Source organism: Pseudophryne corroboree, chromosome 4 (genome assembly GCF_028390025.1).
Source record: "Pseudophryne corroboree isolate aPseCor3 chromosome 4, aPseCor3.hap2, whole genome shotgun sequence".
NCBI classification, from domain to species: Eukaryota; Metazoa; Chordata; class Amphibia; order Anura; family Myobatrachidae; genus Pseudophryne; species Pseudophryne corroboree.
Genome location: NC_086447.1, coordinates 631,937,066 through 631,949,796, shown reverse-complemented (window position 1 = coordinate 631,949,796; position 12,731 = coordinate 631,937,066). Strand labels below are relative to the sequence as shown.

The 12,731-nt window shown below is 47.9% G+C and overlaps 1 protein-coding gene across 1 annotated transcript in view; it reads left to right on the top strand.

The window, feature by feature from the left end:
- PSMB1 (proteasome 20S subunit beta 1) overlaps positions 1-12,731 on the top strand; it is a 76,431-nt gene that overhangs the window by 27,997 nt on the left and 35,703 nt on the right. Inside the window, exon 3 of the mRNA XM_063917698.1 lies at positions 6,906-6,987. Coding sequence (XP_063773768.1) covers positions 6,906-6,987 — 82 coding nt within the window. The remainder of the gene's footprint in view (positions 1-6,905; positions 6,988-12,731) is intronic.

Below are 12,731 nucleotides of genomic sequence, written 5' to 3'. Positions count from 1 at the left end.
CGCTTCTGAAAAGTCTTCAGCATGTCGCTGGGGCCTTACAAGCGGACTCAGGTCCGGTGGGGGGGTCGTCTCAAGAATTTCAGCGCGCAGTGGGCTCACTCGCAAGTCGACCCCTGGATCCTGCAGGTAGTATCACAGGGGTACAGATTGGAATTCGAGACGTCTCTTCCTCGCAGATTCCTGAAGTCTGCTTTACCAACATCTCCCTCCGACAGGGAGACGGTGTTGGAAGCTATTCACAAGCTGTATTCCCAGCAAGTAATAGTCAAGGTACCCCTACTACAACAAGGAAAGGGGTATTATTCCACGCTGTTTGTGGTACCGAAGCCGGACGGCTCGGTGAGACCTATTCTAAGTCTGAAATCTTTTGAACACTTACATACAAAGGTTCAAGTTCAAGATGAAATCACTCAGAGCAGTGATAGCGAATCTGGAAGAAGGGGACTTTATGGTGTCCTTGGACATCAAGGATGCTTACCTCCATGTCCCAATTTGCCCTTCAAACCAAGGGTACCTCAGGTTCGTGGTACAAAACTGTCACTATCAGTTTCAGACGTTGCCGTTTGGATTGTCCACGGCACCCCGGGTCTTTACCAAGGTAATGGCCGAAATGATGATTCTTCTTCGAAGAAAAGGCGTATTAATTATCCCTTATTGGACGATCTCCTGATAAGGGCAAGATCCAGAGAACAGTTAGAGGCCGGTGTAGCACTAACCCAAGTAGTGCTGCAACAGCACGGGTGGATTCTAAATTTTCCAAAATCCCAGCTGATCCCGACGACACGTCTGCTGTTCCTAGGGATGATTCTGGACACAGTTCAGAAAAAGGTTTTTCTCCCGGAGGAGAAAGCCAGGGAGTTATCCGAGCTAGTCAGGAACCTCCTAAAACCAGGAAAAGTGTCAGTGCGTCAATGCAAAAGAGTCCTGGGTAAATGGTGGCTTCTTACGAAGCGATTCCATTCGGCAGATTCCACGCAAGAACCTTTCAGTGGGATCTGCTGGACAAATGGTCCGGATCGCATCTTCAGATGCATCAGCGGATAGCCCCGTCTCCAAGGACAAGGGGGTCTCTTCTGTGGTGGTTGCAGAGTGCTCACCTTTTTGGAGGGCCGCAGATTCGGCATTCAGGACTGGGTCCTGGTGACCACGAATGCCAGCCTGAGAGGCTGGGGAGCAGTCACACAGGGAAGAAATTTCCAGGGAGTGTGGTCAAGCCTGGAGACTTCACTTCACATAAATATACTGGAGCTAAGGGCAATTTACAATGCTCTAAGCCTGGCAAGACCTCTGCTTCAGGGTCAGCCGGTGTTGATCCAGTAGGGCAACACCACGGCAGTCGCCCACGTAAACAGACAGGGCGACACAAGAAGCAGGAGGGCAATGGCAGAAGCTGCAAGGATTTTTCACTGGGCAGAAAATCATGTGATAGCACTGTCAGCAGTGTTCATTCCGGGAGTGGACAACTGGGAAGCAGACTTCCTCAGCAGACACGATCACCACCCGGGAGAGTGGGGACTTCATCCAGAAGTCTTCCACATGATTGTGAACCGTTGGGAAAAACCAAAGGTGGACATGATGGCGTCCCGCCTCAACAAAAAACTGGACAGGTATTGCGCCAGGTCAAGAGACCCCCAGGCAATAGCTGTGGACGCGTTGGTAACACCATGGGTGTACCAGTCAATGTATGTGTTCCCCCCTCTGCCTCTCATACCCAAGGTACTGAGAATTATAAGGCGAAGGGGAGTAAGAACGATACTCGTGGCTCCGGATTTGCCAAGAAAGACTTGGTACCCGGAACTTCAAGAGATGCGCACGGAGGATCCGTGCACTCTACCTCTAGACTTACCGCGGCTGCGTTTGACGGCATGGCGGTTGAACGCCGGATCCTGAAGGAGAGGGCTCCGACGGAGGAATTTCAACTGGGTCGATTCCTACATTTCCTGCAAACAGGATTGTCTATGGGCCTCAAATTGGGGTCCATTAAGGTTCAAATTTCGGCCCTGTCGATTTTCTTCCAGAAAGAATTGGCTTCAGTTCCTGAAGTCCAAGCTTTTGTCAAAGGAGTACTACATATACAGCCCCGGTTGTGCCTCCAGTGGCACTGTGGGATCTCAATGTAGTTTTGGGATTCCTCAAATCCCATTGGTTTGAGCCACTCAAATCGGTGGATTTGAAATATCTTACATGGAAAGTGACCATGCTACTGGCCCTGGCTTCGGCCAGGAGAGTGTCAGAATTGGCGGCTTTTTCGTACAAAAGCCATATCTGATTTTCCATTGGGACAGGGCAGAACTGCGGACGCGTCCTCAGTTTCTCCCTAAGGTGGTATCAGCGTTTCACCTGAACCAACCTATTGTGGTGCCTGCGGCTTCTAGCGACTTGGAGGACTCCAAGTTGTTCGACGTTGTCAGAGCCTTAAAAATATATATATATATTTCAAGGACGGCTGGAGTCAGAAACTCTGACTCGCTGTTTATACTGTATGCACCCAACAAGCTGGGTGTTCCTGCGTCTAAGCAGACGATTGCTCGTTGGATTTGTAGCACAATTCAACTTGCGCATTCTGTGGCAGGCCTGCCACAGCCAAAATCTGTAAATGCCCACTCCACAAGGAAGGTGGGCTCACCTTGGGCGGCTGCCCGAGGGGTCTCGGCATTACAACGCTGCCGAGCAGCTACGTGGTCAGGGGAGAACACGTTTGTAAAATTCTACAAATTTGATACCCTGGCTAATGAGGACCTGGAGTTCTCTCATTCGGTGCTGCAGAGTCATCTGCACTCTCCCGCCCGTTTGGGAGCTTTGGTATAATCCCCATGGTCCTGACGGAGTCCCCAGCATCCACTTAGGACGTCAGAGAAAATAAGAATTTACTTACCGATAATTCTATTTCTCGTAGTCCGTAGTGGATGCTGGGCGCCCATCCCAAGTGCGGATTGTCTGCAATACTTGTACATAGTTATTGTTACAAAAATCGGGTTATTATTGTTGGAAGCCATCTTTTCAGAGGCTCCTCTGTTATCATGCTGTTAACTGGGTTCAGATCTCAAGTTGTACAGTGTGATTGGTGTGGCTGGTATGAGTCTTACCCGGGATTCAAAATCCTTCCTTATTGTGTACGCTCGTCCGGGCACAGTATCCTAACTGAGGCTTGGAGGAGGGTCATAGGGGGAGGAGCCAGTGCACACCACCTAGTGGTCAAACTTTTAATTTTGTGCCCTGTCTCCTGCGGAGCCGCTATTCCCCATGGTCCTGACGGAGTCCCCAGCATCCACTACGGACTACGAGAAATAGAATTATCGGTAAGTAAATTCTTATTTTTTCCTGCCTGTGAAGTTCTGCAGGGGAGAGACCAGGGAGCCAGCGTTCAGCATGCAGCTTCTGTGGAGAAAATGGCGCTGGTTAGTGCTGAGGATCAAGCCCCGCCCACCCGACGGCGGGCTTCGGTCCCAGTGCTTTTTTTTATTAAAATGGCGGGGGATTCTTGGATTTACTGCCTCTGCAGCCTAATCCATCTTAACATGCCCAGAAGTGAGGAATATTGCTGCCCAGGGCGCCCCCCCCCCCCCCCCCCCCCCCAAAGCGCCCTGCACCCTTCAGTGCTGCTCTGTGTGTGTATAGTGGAAGATCTGATGTCTTCTGCCGCCTGATGTCTTCTGCCTTCTCATACTCACCCGGCTTCTATCTTCGGCATCTGTGAGGAGGATGGCAGCGCGGCTCCGGGACGAACCCCAGGTGAGACTGTGGTCCGACACCCTCTGGAGCTAATGGTGTCCAGTAGCCTAGAAACCGAGCCCAACCGTAAAGCCAGCCCTGCTTCTCTCTCCTCAGTCCCACGATGCAGGGAGCCTGTTGCCAACAGGACTCCCTGAAAATAAAAAACCTAACAAAATTCTTTTAAAACAGAAAACTCTGGAGAGCTCTCTGCATTGTACCCTTTCTCCTCTGGGCACAAGATCTAACTGAGGTCTGGAGGAGGGGCATAGAGGGAGGAGCCAGTGCACACCCATAGTCAAAGTTCTTTTTAGGTGCCCTTTCTCCTGCGGAGCCCGTCTATACCCCATGGTCCTTACGGAGTCCCCAGCATCCTCTAGGACGTAAGAGAAATAATATTTTTTTAAACTATATTAAATAAAAAAAATGTAAACGAGAAATCGTTTTATGAAAGGGTTTTGAAGGGAAAAACTGCTAGTAAAGTGATATAATGCTAGCCCAGATTGCTTTATGCAGCCTCTTTCTCAGACACTCCCCTGCAGCCATGGCATACGTGCACTGCTGGTACTCTGAGAAAAGGTAATTCATGTTACTTTAAGGTTCTGTGAACTCCATTTCATCCATAAACACCCTGGTATACCAGAAGGACCTTCTATGAAGCACGACTGTGAACTACTCAAAGATGCCCTTAAACAGACCCTGGATGGCTGTGCTGTTGGCAATGAAGGGGACATGTGTCTTCAGGCCATGGTGTGGGATGTCACAGACAGCTGTTATAACATCATTGGAGATCCTTCCTACAACGTAGCTGCTGCTGTTATTCTGCACGTTTAACATCTGTTTATCCACTTCTTCATGGACTTATGGCCTCTGAACGCTGCAACACCGATCAGATAGCATCAATGGCGTGTATCATAGGATATAGGAAACTTGAAGGTTTAAAAGGAAGCAATCTCAGTAAAGGATGGAATAACTGGGTTAGTCGACAAAAAGTGTTTGGAAAAGGCAATTTCAATATGTATAAATAATAACGGTCCATAGAACGATTTGTCTAGTGAACTTTCCATAATATAAACCATACAGAGGACCGTGGGCATCATTTACGAATTACATAAAGTGAGTTTCACCATTAGCATAGGATCCGGTATTATTTACTGGATCTACTATGATAGACCGGTGCTTGAAATCCTGGCGCCCAGCATACCGGCGCCGGAATGCAAGCAGCGGGGCAAGTGCAGAAGAGCCCCTTGCGGGCTTGCTGTGCTCGCCACGCTGTGGGCACGGGGGGCACTGTGTGCGCCACGCTGTTCTCCATGGGTGTGGTGGATACCCCAAGAGGGAGAATAGTTTTCGGTATCCTAGCGGTCGGGATTACAGTGCTGATATGCACAGCGCAGGGATCCCAACAGCCGGGATATCGAGCGCCTCCCTTATTTACCATGTGCGTTGATTACAAATTCACTAACCATTTTACAAATGTGTTGGAATTCTTACAAGGAATTTTAACTAGTGGTTCTTGATCCAACTGCTAATTTATGGGTCTGGGTTTCTTTTTTTTCTCCTTGTGCTAGACTATATAGTTTTGATTTACAGAATGCGAAAAAATGAAGCAGATTCCCTGGGCGCAAAGCCGCCTGTACACTTCTGGTATCGAAATAAATGTCACCACATTTATAGAACACAGATATACAACAATAGATAGACACCAGACTGTGTCCTGGGCGCTTCTAGAATAATAATATAAAATTAAATATTATATACAATACGTTCCTCCTGTGAGTTGATGACTCCAGAATTAATTCACTCCTTATGAAAATATTGTAATCTCGTCCAGTTAAATTGAGTTGAAGTTATCCGTACATGTGAAACAAAAAAAAAGAACATGCAATGTGTAATATTGCTAATAGTCCAATAAAAAAAACAGTCATAGAACAGGTGGAATGAATGGTGATCCACAGTTGTCTCGCGTACCCCACTCACACTGAGATATGTGTTAATATGCCCATAAAGGTTTCTTTAGATGCAGTGATGTTAGCAGTACCCAAGTGACTAAACGTTAGGTGTGATGAATTAGTCATACGTAGGCGTACCCAAGACTCACAAAAGGGATGTAGAGTACATTCCTCAAAAGGTATCTTTAAATTTTCTATTTTTCATAAGAGTGAAGCGTACCCCAACTCACACTGGAACTGGCGATTCTATTCCTATCAAGGTATCTTTGTTCCTGAGTGATGCTGTCAGCAGACTCCAGTATTCTGGTATAGTAGCTCACCAAAATATGTGGAGAGAAGAAGTAACAGCAAAACAGTGTGTCGTATTGTTTTGAAAAGCAAGGTGCATAAATAATAAGGCACTATTAGTTAGTGGGAAACTGATAGTTGTCATATATCCCACTCACTTCAAAAATTAGATGATAAGGTGCCCTTAGGAATATTATTTATATGAGGACTTCCCCAAACCATGGGTTAGAAATTAAAGGAGATTAGTACACAAGCGTACCCGAACTCACACAAGATGTATGACAGACGTTCCTCTAAAGGTATCTTTCCCACCTTAGCATTTGAATGTGGGCGTACCCAGACTCACGTTGAAATAGCATGGAGGAATCCTATCAGGGTATCTTTGCGGACTCGAATGGCTTGTTCTGTCTATTCTGTCTTTGACAACTTCAGCAAAAACAGTATGTGATAGCAGAAAAAAGTCTTATGGAGTCTATAAGCCACACTTGGTGAGGTGTGATGGTCCCAATAAAAAATCCCAAATGCAGATGGTACGTGTAAAAACAGACACTTCTTTAATCCATATCAACAGAATAAAAAGTTTTTCCAATAAAAAATGGCATACATAAAAACTAAAAATAAAAATAAAAAAATGTGATTTCCTGTTTAAAGGAATTCTTCTGGCCTAATAAAAAAATTCAATAAAGATAGATCAAAAAAATCAAAAAAAAATATGTGATCTTGCTACTCACAGTCCAGATAATGTCGTTTTGATTTAGTCCAGGGAAACGCAACTATAAATGTCCCAAAAATATGAACTAAAGGGAACTGTTTTATCTTTTCTTTTTTTTCTTTTTTCATTTTTTTTTTTTTTTTTTTGAATTTAACATTATGAAGTGTGTAATATTATAGTAAGGAGTTTAACAATTAATTTTAAAAGCACTTAAATGGTTTTATTTTATTCTACTTTTATAGGACAGAGAAAACAGTCATCGGATGCAGTGGTTTCCATGGAGACTGCCTCACACTGACCAAAATAATTGAAGCTAGGTTAAAGGTAATTCACTTATGTGCAGCGGCTGCTACTTACTTTTATTAGGGGGGTTGCCGCTACCCCCGTGCCTGGAGAGGAGAGAGCCATTCCGCATGCTCAATGGATCTGGCAGGAGATGCAATGGTGCGGCTGCACATGCGCAAACCCATAGTTTCTATGGACTGAAGCCCATAGATGCCAGATTAGGCTGCACGAAAGGAGGGGAGTGTAAATATAATTTCTCTGACGTCCTAGTGGATGCTTTGAACTCCGTAAGGACCATGGGGAATAGCGGGCTCCGAAGGAGGCTGGGCACTCTAGAAAGATTTATGACTACCTGGTGTGCACTGGCTCCTCCCACTATGACCCTCCTCCAAGCCTCAGTTAGATTTTGTGCCCGGCCGAGGTTGGATGCACACTAGGGGCTCTCCTGAGCCTTTAGAGAGAGAGTATAGAAATTAGGTTTTTTATTTTCAGTGAGACCTGCTGGCAACAGGCTCACTGCAGCGAGGGACTAAGGGGAGAAGAAGCGAACCTGCCTGCTTGCAGCCAGCTTGGGCTTCTTAGGCTACTGGACACCATTAGCTCCAGAGGGATCGACCGCAGGCCCAGCCTTGGTGTTCGGTCCCGGAGCCGCGCCGCCGTCCCCCTTACAGAGCCAGAAGCAAGAAAAGGTCCGGAAAATCGGCGGCAGAAGACATTAGTCTTCACCAAGGTAGCGCACAGCACTGCAGCTGTGCGCCATTGCTCCTCTCACACACTTCACACTCCGGTCACTGAGGGTGCAGGGCGCTGGGGGGGGGGCGCCCTGAGAAGCAATTATAACACCTTGGCTGGCAATAATACCACAATATATAGCCCAAGAGGCTATATATGTGGAAAATACCCCTGCCAGAATATAGGAAAAAGCGAGAGAATAGTCAGCGGAAAAGGGGCGGAGCTATCTCCCTCAGCACACTGGCGCCATTTCTCCCTCACAGCTTCGCTGGAAGGAAGCTCCCTGGCTCTCCCCTGCAGTCTACACTACAGAAAAGGGTAAAAAAGAGAGGGGGGGGCACTAAATTTAGGCGCAGTATACATTTATATAGTAAAAGCAGCTATAGGGGACATAACTCAGTTAGTCCCTGCATTATATAGCGCTCTGGTGTGTGCTGGCATACTCTCACTCTGTTCCCCCAAAGGGCTTTTGTGGGTCCTGTCCTCTGTTAGAGCATTCCCTGTGTGTGTGCGGTGTGTCGATAGGGCTGTGTCGACATGTTTGATGAGGATAACGAGGTGGAGTCGGAGCAGATGCCTTTAGGAGGGATGTCACCCCCTGCGGGGCAGACACCTGAGTGGATGAGCTTATGGAAAGAAATGAGTGCACGTATAGACTCCTTACATAAGAAATTTGACGACATGCCAAATGTGGGACAGCCGACTTCTCAGCTCGTGCCTGTCCAGACGTCTCAAAGGTCATCAGGGGCTCTGAAACGCCCGCTACCTCAGACCGCAGACGCAGATGTCGACACTGATACTGACACCAGTGTCGACGACGATGAGTCTAACCTGAAGCCCACTAAGGCCATTCACTGCATGATTGAGGCGATGAAAGAGGTGTTACACATTTCTGATATAAATACAGGTACCACTAAAAAGGGTATTATGTTTGGGGAGAAAAAACTACCCGTAGTTTTTCCCCCATCAGATGAATTAAATGAAGTGTGTGAAGAAGCGTGGGCTTTCCCTGATAAAAATTTGGTAATTCCTAAGAAGGTACTAATGGCGTTCCCTTTCCCGCCAGAGGATAGGTCACGTTGGGAAACACCCCCTAGGGTGGATAAAGCGCTCACACGTTTGTCTAAAAAGGTGGCACTACCGTCTCCGGATACGGCCGCCCTCAAGGAACCTGCTGATAGAAAGCAGGAGGCGATCCTGAAGTCTGTATACACACACTCAGGCATTATACTTAGGCCAGCTATTGCGTCAGCATGGATGTGCAGTGCTGCCGCTGCGTGGTCAGATAAACTGTCAGAAAATATTGACACACTAGATAGAGACACGATCCTGCTAACCATAGACCATATCAAAGACTCAGTCTTATATATGAGAGATGCACAGAGGGAAATCTGCCGGCTGGCATCTAAAGTAAGTGCATTGTCCATTTCTGCTAGGAGAGGCTTATGGACTCGCCAGTGGACGGGAGATGCAGATTCTAAAAGGCACATGGAAGTTTTGCCTTATAAGGGTGAGGAATTATTTGGGGATGGTCTCTCGGACCTAGTTTCCACAGCAACGTCTGGAAAGTCAGCATTTTTACCCCATGTCCCCTCACAGCCTAAGAAGGCGCCGTTTTATCAGGTTCAGTCCTTTCGGACCCAGAAAAACAAGCGTGGAAAAGGCGAGTCTTTTCTGTCCAGAGGCAGAGGTAGGGGAAAAAGGCTGCAACAAACAGCAGGTTCCCAGGAGCAAAAGTCCTCCCCCGCTTCTTCTTCCAAGTCCGCCGCATGACGGTGGGGCTCCACAGGCGGAGCCTGGTACGGTGGGGGGCCGCCTCAAGAATTTCAGCGATCAGTGGGCTCGCTCACAGGTGGATCCCTGGATCCTTCAAATAGTATCTCAGGGGTACAAACTGGAATTCGAGGCGTCTCCACCCCACCGGTTCCTAAAATCTGCCTTGCTGATTGCTCCCTCAGACAGGGAGGCGGTGCTAGCGGCAATTCACAAGCTGTATTCCCAGCAGGTGATAATCAAGGTACCCCTACTTCAACAAGGCCGGGGTTACTATTCCACACTATTTGTGGTGCCGAAACCGGACGGTTCGGTAAGACCCATTTTAAATTTGAAATCCTTGAACACATACATAAAAAAATTCAAGTTCAAGATGGAATCGCTCAGGGCGGTTATTGCAAGCCTGGACGAGGGGGATTACATGGTATCCCTGGACATCAAGGATGCTTACTTGCATGTCCCCATTTACCATCCTCACCAGGAGTACCTCAGATTTGTGGTACAGGATTGCCATTACCAATTCCAGACGCTGCCGTTTGGACTGTCCACGGCACCGAGGGTATTTACAAAGGTTATGGCGGAAATTATGATACTCCTTCGAAAAAAGGGAGTTTTAATTATCCCGTACTTGGACGATCTCCTAATAAAGGCGAGGTCCAAGGAACAGTTGTTGGTGGGAGTAGCACTATCTCAGGAAGTGCTGCACCAGCACGGCTGGATTCTGATTATCCCAAAGTCACAGCTGGTTCCGACGACACGTCTACTGTTCCTGGGTATGATTCTGGATACAGTCCAGAAAAAAGTGTTTCTCCCGGAGGAGAAAGCAAGGGAGTTGTCATCTCTAGTCAGAGACCTCCTGAAACCAAGACAGGTATCGGTGCATCACTGCACGCGGGTCCTGGGAAAGATGGTAGCTTCTTACGAAGCAATTCCCTTCGGCAGGTTTCATGCCAGAATCTTTCAGTGGGACCTATTGGACAAATGGTCCGGATCGCATCTTCAGATGCATCGCTTAATAACTCTGTCTCCAAGAACCAGGGTGTCTCTACTGTGGTGGCTGCAGAGTGCCCATCTTCTAGAGGGCCGCAGGTTCGGCATACAGGACTGGGTCCTGGTGACCACGGATGCCAGCCTTCGAGGCTGGGGGGCAGTCACACGGGGAAGAAACTTCCAAGGACTATGGTCGAGTCAGGAGACTTCCCTTCACATAAATATTCTGGAACTAAGGGCCATTTACAATGCCCTAAGTCAAGCAAAATCCCTGCTCCTACACCAGCCGGTGCTGATCCAGTCAGACAACATCACGGCAGTCGCCCATGTCAATCGACAGGGAGGCACAAGAAGCAGGATGGCAATGGCAGAAGCCACAAGGATTCTCCGATGGGCGGAGAATCATGTACTAGCACTGTCAGCAGTGTTCATTCCGGGAGTGGACAACTGGGAAGCAGACTTCCTCAGCAGACACGACCTCCACCCGGGAGAGTGGGGACTTCATCCGGAAGTCTTCCAGATGTTGGTAAACCGTTGGGAAAAACCACAGGTGGACATGATGGCGTCCTGCCTCAACAAAAAGTTAAAAAAATATTGCGCCAGGTCAAGGGACCCTCAGGCGATAGCTGTGGACGCTCTAGTGACACCGTGGGTGTACCAGTCGGTTTATGTGTTCCCTCCTCTGCCTCTCATACCAAAGGTGTTGAGAATAATAAGAAAGAGAGGAGTAAACACAATTCTCGTGGTTCCGGATTGGCCAAGACGAGCGTGGTACCCGGAACTTCAAGAGATGATCTCAGAGGACCCGTGGCCTCTGCCGCTCAGACAAGACCTGCTACAGCAGGGGCCCTGTCTGTTCCAAGACTTACCGCGGCTGCGTTTGACGGCATGGCGGTTGAACGCCGGATCCTGTATTCCGGAAGAAGTCATTCCTACGCTTATTAAAGCCAGGAAAGATGTTACGGCAAAACATTATCACCGCATATGGCGGAAATATGTTGCTTGGTGCGAGGCCAAAAAGGCCCCAACAGAGGAATTTCAACTAGGTCGATTTCTGCATTTCCTGCAAGCAGGAGTGAATATGGGCCTAAAACTAGGCTCCATTAAAGTACAGATCTCGGCTCTGTCGATTTTCTTTCAAAAAGAACTAGCTTCAGTACCTGAAGTTCAGACATTTGTGAAAGGAGTGCTGCATATTCAGCCCCCGTTTGTGCCTCCTGTGGCACCTTGGGATCTCAATGTGGTGTTGAGTTTCTTAAAATCACATTGGTTCCAGCCACTAAAAACCGTGGATCTGAAATATCTCACGTGGAAAGTGGTCATGTTATTGGCCTTGGCTTCAGCAAGGCGAGTGTCAGAATTGGCGGCTTTATCATGTAAAAGCCCTTATCTGATTTTCCATATGGATAGGGCAGAATTGAGGACTCGTCCCCAGTTTCTCCCTAAGGTGGTGTCAGCGTTTCACCTGAGCCAGCCTATTGTGGTGCCTGCGGCTACTAGGGATTTGGAGGACTCCAAGTTGCTAGACGTTGTCAGGGCCCTGAAAATATATGTTTCCAGGACGGCTGGAGTCAGAAAATCTGACTCGCTGTTTATCCTGTATGCACCCAACAAGCTGGGTGCTCCTGCTTCTAAGCAGACTATTGCTCGCTGGATTTGTAGTACAATTCAGCTTGCACATTCTGTGGCAGGCCTGCCACAGCCAAAATCTGTAAATGCCCATTCCACAAGGAAGGTGGGCTCATCTTGGGCGGCTGCCCGAGGAGTCTCGGCGTTACAACTTTGCCGAGCAGCTACTTGGTCAGGGGCAAACACGTTTGCAAAATTCTACAAATTTGATACCCTGGCTGAGGAGGACCTGGAGTTCTCTCATTCGGTGCTGCAGAGTCAACCGCACTCTCCCGCCCGTTTGGGAGCTTTGGTATAATCCCCATGGTCCTTACGGAGTTCACAGCATCCACTAGGACGTCAGAGAAAATAAGAATTTACTCACCGGTAATTCTATTTCTCGTAGTCCGTAGTGGATGCTGGGCGCCCGTCCCAAGTGCGGATTGTCTGCAATACTTGTAAATAGTTATTGTTAACTAACGGGTTATTGTTGAGCCATCTGTTGAGAGGCTCAGTTGTTTTCATACTGTCAAACTGGATATAGTATCACGAGTTGTACGGTGTGATTGGTGTGGCTGGTATGAGTCTTACCCGGGATTCAAAATCCTTCCTTATTATGTCAGCTCGTCCGGGCACAGTGTCCTAACTGAGGTTTGGAGGAGGGTCATAGTGGGAGGAGC